The sequence below is a fragment of the Entelurus aequoreus genome, linkage group LG09 (assembly GCF_033978785.1).
Source record: "Entelurus aequoreus isolate RoL-2023_Sb linkage group LG09, RoL_Eaeq_v1.1, whole genome shotgun sequence".
NCBI classification, from domain to species: domain Eukaryota; kingdom Metazoa; phylum Chordata; class Actinopteri; order Syngnathiformes; family Syngnathidae; genus Entelurus; species Entelurus aequoreus.
The window spans coordinates 62978106-62993531 of NC_084739.1; the positions used below are offsets into that span (position 1 = coordinate 62978106).

The window sequence follows — 15426 nt, forward strand, 5'->3', positions numbered from 1 at the left end:
TGCGCTCCTATTTTGGTGGCTTTTTCTCTTTTTTTGGTATTTTCCTGTAGCAGTTTCATGTCTTTCTTTGAGCGATATTTCCCGCATCTACTTTGTTTTAGCAATCAAGAATATTTCAATTGTTTTTATCCTTCTTTGTGGGGACATTGTTGATTGTCATGTCATGTTTGGATGTACATCGTGGACCCCGTCTTTGCTCCACAGTAAGTCTTTGCTGTCGTCCAGCATTCTGTTTTTGTTTACTTTGTAGCCAGTTCAGTTTTAGTTTTGTTCTGCACAGCCTTCCCTAAGCTTCAATGCCTTTTCTTAGAGGCACTCACCTTTTGTTTATTTTTGGCTTAAGCATTAGACACCTTTTTACCTGCACCCTGCCTCCCGCTGTTTCCGACATCTACAAAGCAATTAGCTACCGGCTGCCACCTACTGGTATGGAAGAGTATAACATGGTAAGTCTGCCGAGCTCTAGACAGCACCGACACTCAACAACAACACATCATTTACAGACTATAATTACTGCTTTTCAAAAAATATTTTTTAACCCAAATAGGTGAAATTAAATAATCTTCCACGGCACACTAGTGTGCTGCGGCACAGTGGTTGAAACATGCAGATGGCAGTAGTTGCAAGATGATGATTCACTCTTGTCTTTCACTTGCTTGCCAAAAAGGGAAACTGAGTTTCCCCCTAATGGCTTGTGAGATGTTGTGGGAGGAAAGCAGCATTAATCAGTTGGAGGAGGACAAGAAGACACCCAGCTCATCCTCACCTCCACCCGGGGTGAAGCAGGGTGGCCAGCCAACACATGAGCTCCCTCGGCCTACATACTTGTCACCTCACCAGGGGATCCATTACGCGTCGAGCAACGCAAGCAAACCCACTTGAAACCTTCCACTGTGTCAAAGCCCAGTTAGCATTTACGCCCTCATCAGATGCTCCAAAAAAACAAACACTTCCGTGAGGTGTCAACTATGGCTGGGCGATATATGGAATATACTGGGGTTTGTCTCTGCGCGATATAGAAAATGACTATCGTGATATTTGAGTATACGGTCTCAGGCAGTTGCTTTTAGTTGCAGGCATAACACTACAGGCTCTTCTCACTCTTTCTTGTCTCTACTTCTCACAGAGACATAAAACAAGCGCTCCTTCTTACATACGCCCTCGCCGAGCAGACAGGTAGAGACATGGGTAACGTTAGCTGTGGTGCTAGCGGAGCGGTAATACGAGAGAAAGAAGGTGCGAATCTGGTAACAAATGAAGTAAGAAGAAATAATTCCCAAGAAAAACAGCGTCTGGCGGTGGTTTGGCTTCAAGCGGGAAGATGTTGAACAGACAACCATAATATGTCAAGTAAGACATCAAAAAGTAGCATTACTGCTAATTTGTAGCATCATTTGAAAAGTCACCCGCCAGAGAATGAAGAGTGCTCGAAACTCTGCATGTCAACATCTCCGTTCGGTGCCACACCCACAAAATGCCCAAGCAACCATTTCCAGATTGTTTTGATATGTCATCTTAGTGACATCATGCACAAAAGTGCACTAATAGCTTGTTTTAAAATGTCTCTGACAATCTTGCACTTTGACATGAATGTTTGTGCCACTGCTTAATAACTGTTTAATAAACACACTTTTGCTAAATTGACTTAGTTGTGGGAAAGGGTGGAGTGCCATCTCCGGGTTGGGGAGGAGACCCTGCCCCAAGTGGAGGAGTTCAAGTACCTCGGAGTCTTGTTCACGAGTGAGGGAAGAGTGGATGGTGAGATCGGTGCGGCGTCTTCAGTAATGCGGACGCTGTATCGATCCGTTGTGGTGAAGAAGGAGCTGAGCCGGAAGGCAAAGCTCTCAATTTACCTTTGGGTTATGAGCGAAAGGACAAGATCACGGGTACAAGCGGCCCAAATGAGTTTCCTCTGCCGGGTGGTGGGTCTCTCCCTTAGAGATAGGGTGAGAAGCTCTGTCATCCGGGAGGAACTCAAAGTAAAGCCGCTGAGATGAGGTGGTTCGGGCATCTGGTCAGGATGCCACCCGAACGCCTCCCTAGGGAGGTGTTTAGGGCACGTCCGACCGGTAGGAGGCCACGGGGAAGACCCAGGACACGTTGGGAAGACTATGTCTCCTGGCTGGCCTGGGATCGCTTCAGGGTCCCCCGGGAGGAGCTGGACCAAGTGGCGGGGAAGAGGGAAGTCTGGGCTTCCCTGCTTAGGCTGCTGCCCCCGCGACCCCACCTCGGATATGCGGAAGAAGATGGATGGACTTAGTTGTGATTTCCCTCTCTGCATGGAAGTTTAAAAGTAGCATATATTAACGCAGTAAGAAGATTTAATGTAGACACATAGAATCATCATACTGCTGTGATTATAAGCATCGAGTGTTCGTTCAAGGCTAAGGCAAAATATCGCGATATATATCGTGTAGTGGCCTAAAAATATGGAGATATTAATAAAAGGCCATATCGGCCAGATAGTTAGTTAGCAGACATGAGCTGTTAGCGCAAAGCAAAACAAAACAAAGCCAGCTAGCTAGTTAGCTAGTTAGCTAGAGTAACAGTAGACGTTATCACGCAGACAAACAAACACACGTTAGTTAGCAACATGCTAATGCTAACGACTACGCGGGGCCTACCGGGACCTCCGGCCGCAGCTAGCTGAGTGACAAGCGGAGTTTAAAGGCGGTTATGTCCGCGGCGACTCACGATGGTGACGCTGGCCTTGCGCAGGTCGCGGTTCTCCTCCTGCAGCGCCTTGCACTTCAGCTTGAAGGTCTCCAGCTCGATCTTCAGCACTTTGTTCTCCTGCTGCAGCGACGCCAGCCGGTTGGTGAGCTCCTCCAGGCGGAACTGCGAGATGACCACGCTCGGCTTGCCCGAGCTGGAGGCGGAGGACGACATGGGGGTGGCCGAGCTGCTGCCCGCGCCGTCGGTGTCGCTCTCACTCGCGCTGTCCGCCATGATGGCTGTGTGTGTGACGGTGAGGGAGGGGGGAGGAGGAGGAGGAGGAGGGAGGGAGGAGGAGGAAGCGCAGCCCTGCGCGTCGCACCTTGCTGCCAGATCACAGACAGCGCCCTCGCGTGGATGACTCCGGTACTGCACGCTGCCACTTCAGAAAATTACCCCCAACTGGACACGTCATAAAGTGTGCTTCACACATTTGTATCTATAATACATCTTTACAATACAAAACATCTTCATACAAATGTGTGCTTTGTTTTAAAGATGTGCTATTTGGATTTACACTGTATGAATAGAAAATGTAAAAAGGATTTTTACCTTTGCAACCTCATGATACTAGTATTGGCTAAGTTTTATATTCTTAAATGTAAGTTTCTCAATACCCGACCTGTTTTTTGTGCCTTTAAAAAAGAATTAGAACTCTACGTTAAAACACTTTCTACCTCTAACAAGCAAAAAGCTGTGAAAACGATGATGCTGTGTTCCACATTTAAATTATTTGCTGAAATTGTGTGAGCCTATGGCTTTGCACTTTGTACATATATATATGTATATATATGCAATATATATGCAATATATATATATATATATATATATATATATATATATATATATATATATATATATATATATATATATATATATATATATATATATATATATATATATATATATATATATATATATATACACATATATATATATATATATACATATATATATATATATATATATATATATATATATATATATATATATATATATATATATATATATATATATATATATATATATGTATATATATATATATATATATATATACATATATATATATATATATATGTATATATATATATATATATATATATATATATATATATATATATATATATATATATATGTATATATATATATATATATATATATATATATATATATATATATATATATATATATATATATATATATATATATATATATATATATATATATATGTATAGGTCTAGGTTTTGTACAAACCCCAAATATTTGGTCATAGACCTGCAACAAACCTAAATACTTGGATATAGGTGTAGTATAAACCCTAACTCTTTGGTCACAACAAACCTGAATACTTGGATAAAGGTCTAGTATAAACCCTAACTCTTTGGTCATAGACCTGCAACAAACCTAAATACTTGGATAAAGGTCTTGTGTAAACCCTAAATCTTTGGTCATAGACATGCAACATACCTAAATACTTTGATAAAGGTCTTGTACAAACGCTAAATCTTTGGTCATAGACCTGCAGCAAGCCTAAATGATTAGGTCCAGGTCTTGTACAAAACCTAATTCTTTTGGTCACAGACCTGCAAGTCTCATACAAACCCTAAACTTTAGACAGACCTGCAACAAGCCTACATAATTAGGTCTAGGTCTTGTAAAAAACCCAAATATTTGGTCATGGGTCTAGGTTTTGTACAAACCCTAAAATCTTTGATCATAGACCTGCAACATACCTAAAAAATAGGTTTAAGTCTAGTACAAACCTTTTATCTTTAGACAGATTTGCAAGTTGGTCTTGGTTTGTACAAGTTTAGGTCTTGTACAAACCCTTAATCTTCGGTCATAGGTCTAGGTTTTGTACAAACCCCAAATATTTGGTCATAGACCTGCAACAAACCTAAATACTTGGATATAGGTGTAGTATAAACCCTAAATCTTTGGTCACAACAAACCTGAATACTTGGATAAAGGTCTAGTATAAACCCTAACTCTTTGGTCATAGACCTGCAACAAACCTGAATACTTGGATAAAGGTCTAGTATAAACCCTAACTCTTTGGTCATAGACCTGCAACAAACCTAAATACTTGGATATAGGTCTAGTATAAACCCTACATCTTTGGTCACAACAAACCTGAATACTTGGATAAAGGTCTAGTATAAACCCTAACTCTTTGGTCATAGACCTGCAACAAACCTAAATACTTGGATAAAGGTCTTGTGTAAACCCTAAATCTTTGGTCATAGACATGCAACATACCTAAATACTTTGATAAAGGTCTTGTACAAACGCTAAATCTTTGGTCATAGACCTGCAGCAAGCCTAAATGATTAGGTCTAGGTCTTGTACAAAACCTAACTCTTTTGGTCACAGACCTGCAAGAAGTTGAAATAATTAGATCTAAGTCTCATACAAACCCTAAACTTTAGACAGACCTGCAACAAGCCTACATAATTAGGTCTAGGTCTTGTACAAACCCCAAATATTTGGGGTTTGTAACCCTAAAATCTTTGATCATAGACCTGCAACATACCTAAAAAATAGGTTTAAGTCTTGTACAAACCTTTTATCTTTAGACAGATTTGCAAGTTGGTCTTGGTTTGTACAAGTTTAGGTCTTGTCCAAACCCTTAATCTTCGGTCATAGGTCTAGGTTTTGTACAAACCCTAAATATTTGGTCATAGACCTGCAACAAACCTAAATACTTGGATATAGGTCTAGTATAAACCTTAAATCTTTGGTCACAACAAACCTGAATACTTGGATAAAGGTCTAGTATAAACCCTAACTCTTTGGTCATAGACATGCAACAAACCTGAATACTTGGATAAAGGTCTAGTATAAACCCTAAATCTTTGGTCATAGACCTGCAACAAACCTAAATACTTGGATAAAGGTCTAGTATAAACCCTAACTCTTTGGTCATAGACCTGCAACAAACCTAAATACTTGGATAAAAGTCTAGTATAAACCCTAACTCTTTGGTCATAGACATGCAACATACCTAAATACTTGGATAAAGGTCTTGTATAAACCCTAAATCTTTGGTCATAGACCTGCAACAAACCTAAATACTTGGATAAAGGTCTAGTATAAACCCTAACTCTTTGGTCATAGACCTGCAACAAACCTAAATACTTGGATAAATGTCTAGTATAAACCCTAACTCTTTGGTCATAGACCTGCAACAAACCTAAATACTTGGATAAAGGTCTAGTATAAACCCTAACTCTTTGGTCATAGACCTGCAACAAACCTAAATACTTGGATAAAGGTCTTGTGTAAACCCTAAATCTTTGGTCATAGACATGCAACATACCTAAATACTTTGATAAAGGTCTTGTACAAACGCTAAATCTTTGGTCATAGACCTGCAGCAAGCCTAAATGATTAGGTCTAGGTCTTGTACAAAACCTAACTCTTTTGGTCACAGACCTGCAAGAAGTTGAAATAATTAGATCTAAGTCTCATACAAACCCTAAACTTTAGACAGACCTGCAACAAGCCTACATAATTAGGTAACCCTAAAATCTTTGATCATAGACCTGCAACATACCTAAAAAATAGGTTTAAGTCTTGTACAAACCTTTTATCTTTAGACAGATTTGCAAGTTGGTCTTGGTTTGTACAAGTTTAGGTCTTGTCCAAACCCTTAATCTTCGGTCATAGGTCTAGGTTTTGTACAAACCCTAAATATTTGGTCATAGACCTGCAACAAACCTAAATACTTGGATATAGGTCTAGTATAAACCCTAAATCTTTGGTCACAACAAACCTGAATACTTGGATAAAGGTCTAGTATAAACCCTAACTCTTTGGTCACAAACATGCAACAAACCTGAATACTTGGATAAAGGTCTAGTATAAACCCTAAATCTTTGGTCATAGACCTGCAACAAACCTAAATACTTGGATAAAGGTCTAGTATAAACCCTAACTCTTTGGTCATAGACCTGCAACAAACCTAAATACTTGGATAAAGGTCTAGTATAAACCCTAACTCTTTGGTCATAGACCTGCAACAAACCTAAATACTTGGATAAAGGTCTAGTATAAACCCTAACTCTTTGGTCATAGACCTGCAACAAACCTAAATACTTGGATAAAGGTCTAGTATAAACCCTAACTCTTTGGTCATAGACATGCAACATACCTAAATACTTTGATAAAGGTCTTGTACAAACGCTAAATCTTTGGTCATAGACCTGCAGCAAGCCTAAATGATTAGGTCCAGGTCTTGTACAAAACCTAACTCTTTTGGTCACAGACCTGCAAGTCTCATACAAACCCTAAACTTTAGACAGACCTGCAACAAGCCTACATAATTAGGTCTAGGTCTTGTAAAAACCCCAAATATTTGATCATGGGTCTAGGTTTTGTACAAACCCTAAAATCTTTGATCATAGACCTGCAACAAACCTAAATACTTGGATATAGGTCTAGTATAAACCCTAAATCTTTGGTCACAACAAACCTGAATACTTGGATAAAGGTCTAGTATAAACCCTAACTCTTTGGTCATAGACCTGCAACAAACCTGAATACTTGGATAAAGGTCTAGTATAAACCCTAACTCTTTGGTCATAGACCTGCAACAAACCTAAATACTTGGATAAAGGTCTAGTATAAACCCTAACTCTTTGGTCATAGACATGCAACATACCTAAATACTTTGATAAAGGTCTTGTACAAACGCTAAATCTTTGGTCATAGACCTGCAGCAAGCCTAAATGATTAGGTCTAGGTCTTGTACAAAACCTAACTCTTTTGGTCACAGACCTGCAAGAAGTTGAAATAATTAGATCTAAGTCTCATACAAACCCTAAACTTTAGACAGACCTGCAACAAGCCTACATAATTAGGTAACCCTAAAATCTTTGATCATAGACCTGCAACATACCTAAAAAATAGGTTTAAGTCTTGTACAAACCTTTTATCTTTAGACAGATTTGCAAGTTGGTCTTGGTTTGTACAAGTTTAGGTCTTGTACAAACCCTTAATCTTCGGTCATAGGTCTAGGTTTTGTACAAACCCTAAATATTTGGTCATAGACCTGCAACAAACCTAAATACTTGGATATAGGTCTAGTATAAACCCTAAATCTTTGGTTACAACAAACCTGAATACTTGGATAAAGGTCTAGTATAAACCCTAACTCTTTGGTCATAGACATGCAACAAACCTGAATACTTGGATAAAGGTCTAGTATAAACCCTAAATCTTTGGTCATAGACCTGCAACAAACCTAAATACTTGGATAAAGGTCTAGTATAAACCCTAACTCTTTGGTCATAGACCTGCAACAAACCTAAATACTTGGATAAAGGTCTAGTATAAACCCTAACTCTTTGGTCATAGACCTGCAACAAACCTAAATACTTGGATAAAGGTCTAGTATAAACCCTAACTCTTTGGTCATAGACCTGCAACAAACCTAAATACTTGGATAAAGGTCTAGTATAAACCCTAACTCTTTGGTCATAGACCTGCAACAAACCTAAATACTTGGATAAAGGTCTAGTATAAACCCTAACTCTTTGGTCATAGACCTGCAACAAACCTAAATACTTGGATAAAGGTCTAGTATAAACCCTAACTCTTTGGTCATAGACATGCAACATACCTAAATACTTTGATAAAGGTCTTGTACAAACGCTAAATCTTTGGTCATAGACCTGCAGCAAGCCTAAATGATTAGGTCCAGGTCTTGTACAAAACCTAACTCTTTTGGTCACAGACCTGCAAGTCTCATACAAACCCTAAACTTTAGACAGACCTGCAACAAGCCTACATAATTAGGTCTAGGTCTTGTAAAAACTCCAAATATTTGGTCATGGGTCTAGGTTTTGTACAAACCCTAAAATCTTTGATCATAGACCTGCAACAAACCTAAATACTTGGATGTAGGTCTAGTATAAACCCTAAATCTTTGGTCACAACAAACCTGAATACTTGGATAAAGGTCTAGTATAAACCCTAACTCTTTGGTCATAGACATGCAACAAACCTGAATACTTGGATAAAGGTCTAGTATAAACCCTAACTCTTTGGTCATAGACCTGCAACAAACCTAAATACTTGGATAAAGGTCTAGTATAAACCCTAACTCTTTGGTCATAGACATGCAACATACCTAAATACTTTGATAAAGGTCTTGTACAAACGCTAAATCTTTGGTCATAGACCTGCAGCAAGCCTAAATGATTAGGTCCAGGTCTTGTACAAAACCTAACTCTTTTGGTCACAGACCTGCAAGTCTCATACAAACCCTAAACTTTAGACAGACCTGCAACAAGCCTACATAATTAGGTCTAGGTCTAGTAAAAACCCCAAATATTTGGTCATGGGTCTAGGTTTTGTACAAACCCTAAATCTTTGATCATAAACCTGCAACATACCTAAATCATAGGTTTAAGTCTAGTACAAACCTTTTATCTTTAGACAGATTTGCAAGTTGGTCTTGGTTTGTACAAGTTTAGGTCTTGTACAAACCCTTAATCTTCGGTCATAGGTCTAGGTTTTGTACAAACCCCAAATATTTGGTCATAGACCTGCAACAAACCTAAATATTTGGATATAGGTCTAGTATAAACCCTAAATCTTTGGTCACAACAAACCTGAATACTTGGATAAAGGTCTAGTATAAACCCTAACTCTTTGGTCATAGACCTGCAAAAAACCTAAATACTTGGATAAAGGTCTAGTATAAACCCTAACTCTTTGGTCATAGACCTGCAACAAACCTAAATACTTAGATAAAGGTCTAGTATAAACCCTAACTCTTTGGTCATAGACCTGCAACAAACCTACTTAGATAAAGGTCTAGTATAAACCCTAACTCTTTGGTCATAGACCTGCAACAAACCTAAATACTTAGATAAAGGTCTAGTATAAACCCTAACTCTTTGGTCATAGACATGCAACAAACCTAAATACTTGGATAAAGGTCTAGTATAAACCCTAACTCTTTGGTCATAGACCTGCAAAAAACCTAAATACTTGGATAAAGGTCTAGTATAAACCCTAACTCTTTGGTCATAGACCTGCAACAAACCTAAATACTTAGATAAAGGTCTAGTATAAACCCTAACTCTTTGGTCATAGACCTGCAACAAACCTACTTAGATAAAGGTCTAGTATAAACCCTAACTCTTTGGTCATAGACCTGCAACAAACCTAAATACTTAGATAAAGGTCTAGTATAAACCCTAACTCTTTGGTCATAGACATGCAACAAACCTAAATACTTGGATAAAGGTCTAGTATAAACCCCAACTCTTTGGTCATAGACATGCAACAAACCTAAATACTTGGATAAAGGTCTAGTATAAACCCCAACTCTTTGGTCATAGACATGCAACAAACCTAAATACTTGGATAAAGGTCTTGTGTAAACCCTAACTCTTTGGTCATAGACCTGCAACAAACCTAAATACTTGGATAAAGGTCTAGTATAAACCCTAACTCTTTGGTCATAGACCTGCAACAAACCTAAATACTTAGATAAAGGTCTAGTATAAACCCTAACTCTTTGGTCATAGACCTGCAACAAACCTACTTAGATAAAGGTCTAGTATAAACCCTAACTCTTTGGTCATAGACCTGCAACAAACCTAAATACTTGGATAAAGGTCTAGTATAAACCCTAACTCTTTGGTCATAGACCTGCAACAAACCTAAATACTTAGATAAAGGTCTAGTATAAACCCTAACTCTTTGGTCATAGACCTGCAACAAACCTACTTAGATAAAGGTCTAGTATAAACCCTAACTCTTTGGTCATAGACCTGCAACAAACCTAAATACTTAGATAAAGGTCTAGTATAAACCCTAACTCTTTGGTCATAGACATGCAACAAACCTAAATACTTGGATAAAGGTCTAGTATAAACCCCAACTCTTTGGTCATAGACATACAACAAACCTAAATACTTGGATAAAGGTCTAGTATAAACCCCAACTCTTTGGTCATAGACCTGCAACAAACCTAAATACTTGGATAAAGGTCTTGTGTAAACCCTAACTCTTTGGTCATAGACCTGCAACAAACCTAAATACTTGGATAAAGGTCTAGTATAAACCCTAACTCTTTGGTCATAGACCTGCAACAAACCTAAATACTTAGATAAAGGTCTAGTATAAACCCTAACTCTTTGGTCATAGACCTGCAACAAACCTACTTAGATAAAGGTCTAGTATAAACCCTAACTCTTTGGTCATAGACCTGCAACAAACCTAAATACTTAGATAAAGGTCTAGTATAAACCCTAACTCTTTGGTCATAGACATGCAACAAACCTAAATACTTGGATAAAGGTCTAGTATAAACCCTAACTCTTTGGTCATAGACCTGCAAAAAACCTAAATACTTGGATAAAGGTCTAGTATAAACCCTAACTCTTTGGTCATAGACCTGCAACAAACCTAAATACTTAGATAAAGGTCTAGTATAAACCCTAACTCTTTGGTCATAGACCTGCAACAAACCTACTTAGATAAAGGTCTAGTATAAACCCTAACTCTTTGGTCATAGACCTGCAACAAACCTAAATACTTGGATAAAGGTCTAGTATAAACCCTAACTCTTTGGTCATAGACCTGCAACAAACCTAAATACTTGGATAAAGGTCTTGTGTAAACCCTAAATCTTTGGTCATAGACATGCAACATACCTAAATACTTTGATAAAGGTCTTGTACAAACGCTAAATCTTTGGTCATAGACCTGCAGCAAGCCTAAATGATTAGGTCTAGGTCTTGTACAAAACCTAACTCTTTTGGTCACAGACCTGCAAGAAGTTGAAATAATTAGATCTAAGTCTCATACAAACCCTAAACTTTAGACAGACCTGCAACAAGCCTACATAATTAGGTAACCCTAAAATCTTTGATCATAGACCTGCAACATACCTAAAAAATAGGTTTAAGTCTTGTACAAACCTTTTATCTTTAGACAGATTTGCAAGTTGGTCTTGGTTTGTACAAGTTTAGGTCTTGTCCAAACCCTTAATCTTCGGTCATAGGTCTAGGTTTTGTACAAACCCTAAATATTTGGTCATAGACCTGCAACAAACCTAAATACTTGGATATAGGTCTAGTATAAACCCTAAATCTTTGGTCACAACAAACCTGAATACTTGGATAAAGGTCTAGTATAAACCCTAACTCTTTGGTCACAAACATGCAACAAACCTGAATACTTGGATAAAGGTCTAGTATAAACCCTAAATCTTTGGTCATAGACCTGCAACAAACCTAAATACTTGGATAAAGGTCTAGTATAAACCCTAACTCTTTGGTCATAGACCTGCAACAAACCTAAATACTTGGATAAAGGTCTAGTATAAACCCTAACTCTTTGGTCATAGACCTGCAACAAACCTAAATACTTGGATAAAGGTCTAGTATAAACCCTAACTCTTTGGTCATAGACCTGCAACAAACCTAAATACTTGGATAAAGGTCTAGTATAAACCCTAACTCTTTGGTCATAGACATGCAACATACCTAAATACTTTGATAAAGGTCTTGTACAAACGCTAAATCTTTGGTCATAGACCTGCAGCAAGCCTAAATGATTAGGTCCAGGTCTTGTACAAAACCTAACTCTTTTGGTCACAGACCTGCAAGTCTCATACAAACCCTAAACTTTAGACAGACCTGCAACAAGCCTACATAATTAGGTCTAGGTCTTGTAAAAACCCCAAATATTTGATCATGGGTCTAGGTTTTGTACAAACCCTAAAATCTTTGATCATAGACCTGCAACAAACCTAAATACTTGGATATAGGTCTAGTATAAACCCTAAATCTTTGGTCACAACAAACCTGAATACTTGGATAAAGGTCTAGTATAAACCCTAACTCTTTGGTCATAGACCTGCAACAAACCTGAATACTTGGATAAAGGTCTAGTATAAACCCTAACTCTTTGGTCATAGACCTGCAACAAACCTAAATACTTGGATAAAGGTCTAGTATAAACCCTAACTCTTTGGTCATAGACATGCAACATACCTAAATACTTTGATAAAGGTCTTGTACAAACGCTAAATCTTTGGTCATAGACCTGCAGCAAGCCTAAATGATTAGGTCTAGGTCTTGTACAAAACCTAACTCTTTTGGTCACAGACCTGCAAGAAGTTGAAATAATTAGATCTAAGTCTCATACAAACCCTAAACTTTAGACAGACCTGCAACAAGCCTACATAATTAGGTAACCCTAAAATCTTTGATCATAGACCTGCAACATACCTAAAAAATAGGTTTAAGTCTTGTACAAACCTTTTATCTTTAGACAGATTTGCAAGTTGGTCTTGGTTTGTACAAGTTTAGGTCTTGTACAAACCCTTAATCTTCGGTCATAGGTCTAGGTTTTGTACAAACCCTAAATATTTGGTCATAGACCTGCAACAAACCTAAATACTTGGATATAGGTCTAGTATAAACCCTAAATCTTTGGTTACAACAAACCTGAATACTTGGATAAAGGTCTAGTATAAACCCTAACTCTTTGGTCATAGACATGCAACAAACCTGAATACTTGGATAAAGGTCTAGTATAAACCCTAAATCTTTGGTCATAGACCTGCAACAAACCTAAATACTTGGATAAAGGTCTAGTATAAACCCTAACTCTTTGGTCATAGACCTGCAACAAACCTAAATACTTGGATAAAGGTCTAGTATAAACCCTAACTCTTTGGTCATAGACCTGCAACAAACCTAAATACTTGGATAAAGGTCTAGTATAAACCCTAACTCTTTGGTCATAGACCTGCAACAAACCTAAATACTTGGATAAAGGTCTAGTATAAACCCTAACTCTTTGGTCATAGACCTGCAACAAACCTAAATACTTGGATAAAGGTCTAGTATAAACCCTAACTCTTTGGTCATAGACCTGCAACAAACCTAAATACTTGGATAAAGGTCTAGTATAAACCCTAACTCTTTGGTCATAGACATGCAACATACCTAAATACTTTGATAAAGGTCTTGTACAAACGCTAAATCTTTGGTCATAGACCTGCAGCAAGCCTAAATGATTAGGTCCAGGTCTTGTACAAAACCTAACTCTTTTGGTCACAGACCTGCAAGTCTCATACAAACCCTAAACTTTAGACAGACCTGCAACAAGCCTACATAATTAGGTCTAGGTCTTGTAAAAACTCCAAATATTTGGTCATGGGTCTAGGTTTTGTACAAACCCTAAAATCTTTGATCATAGACCTGCAACAAACCTAAATACTTGGATGTAGGTCTAGTATAAACCCTAAATCTTTGGTCACAACAAACCTGAATACTTGGATAAAGGTCTAGTATAAACCCTAACTCTTTGGTCATAGACATGCAACAAACCTGAATACTTGGATAAAGGTCTAGTATAAACCCTAACTCTTTGGTCATAGACCTGCAACAAACCTAAATACTTGGATAAAGGTCTAGTATAAACCCTAACTCTTTGGTCATAGACATGCAACATACCTAAATACTTTGATAAAGGTCTTGTACAAACGCTAAATCTTTGGTCATAGACCTGCAGCAAGCCTAAATGATTAGGTCCAGGTCTTGTACAAAACCTAACTCTTTTGGTCACAGACCTGCAAGTCTCATACAAACCCTAAACTTTAGACAGACCTGCAACAAGCCTACATAATTAGGTCTAGGTCTAGTAAAAACCCCAAATATTTGGTCATGGGTCTAGGTTTTGTACAAACCCTAAATCTTTGATCATAAACCTGCAACATACCTAAATCATAGGTTTAAGTCTAGTACAAACCTTTTATCTTTAGACAGATTTGCAAGTTGGTCTTGGTTTGTACAAGTTTAGGTCTTGTACAAACCCTTAATCTTCGGTCATAGGTCTAGGTTTTGTACAAACCCCAAATATTTGGTCATAGACCTGCAACAAACCTAAATATTTGGATATAGGTCTAGTATAAACCCTAAATCTTTGGTCACAACAAACCTGAATACTTGGATAAAGGTCTAGTATAAACCCTAACTCTTTGGTCATAGACGTGCAAAAAACCTAAATACTTGGATAAAGGTCTAGTATAAACCCTAACTCTTTGGTCATAGACCTGCAACAAACCTAAATACTTAGATAAAGGTCTAGTATAAACCCTAACTCTTTGGTCATAGACCTGCAACAAACCTACTTAGATAAAGGTCTAGTATAAACCCTAACTCTTTGGTCATAGACCTGCAACAAACCTAAATACTTAGATAAAGGTCTAGTATAAACCCTAACTCTTTGGTCATAGACATGCAACAAACCTAAATACTTGGATAAAGGTCTAGTATAAACCCTAACTCTTTGGTCATAGACCTGCAAAAAACCTAAATACTTGGATAAAGGTCTAGTATAAACCCTAACTCTTTGGTCATAGACCTGCAACAAACCTAAATACTTAGATAAAGGTCTAGTATAAACCCTAACTCTTTGGTCATAGACCTGCAACAAACCTACTTAGATAAAGGTCTAGTATAAACCCTAACTCTTTGGTCATAGACCTGCAACAAACCTAAATACTTAGATAAAGGTCTAGTATAAACCCTAACTCTTTGGTCATAGACATGCAACAAACCTAAATACTTGGATAAAGGTCTAGTATAAACCCCAACTCTTTGGTCATAGACATGCAACAAACCTAAATACTTGGATAAAGGTCTAGTATAAACCCCAACTCTTTGGTCATAGACATGC

At 37.8% G+C, this 15426-nt stretch overlaps 1 protein-coding gene across 1 annotated transcript in view; it reads right to left on the minus strand.

Moving 5' to 3' along the window:
• Positions 1-2988, minus strand: part of LOC133657616 (coiled-coil domain-containing protein 6-like) — a 35126-nt gene extending 32138 nt beyond the window's left edge. The window contains exon 1 of the mRNA XM_062059137.1: positions 2695-2988. Within this exon, the coding sequence (XP_061915121.1) occupies positions 2695-2949 (255 nt within the window). The 5' untranslated portion in view covers positions 2950-2988. The remainder of the gene's footprint in view (positions 1-2694) is intronic.
• Positions 2989-15426: the final 12438 nt, after the last annotated feature.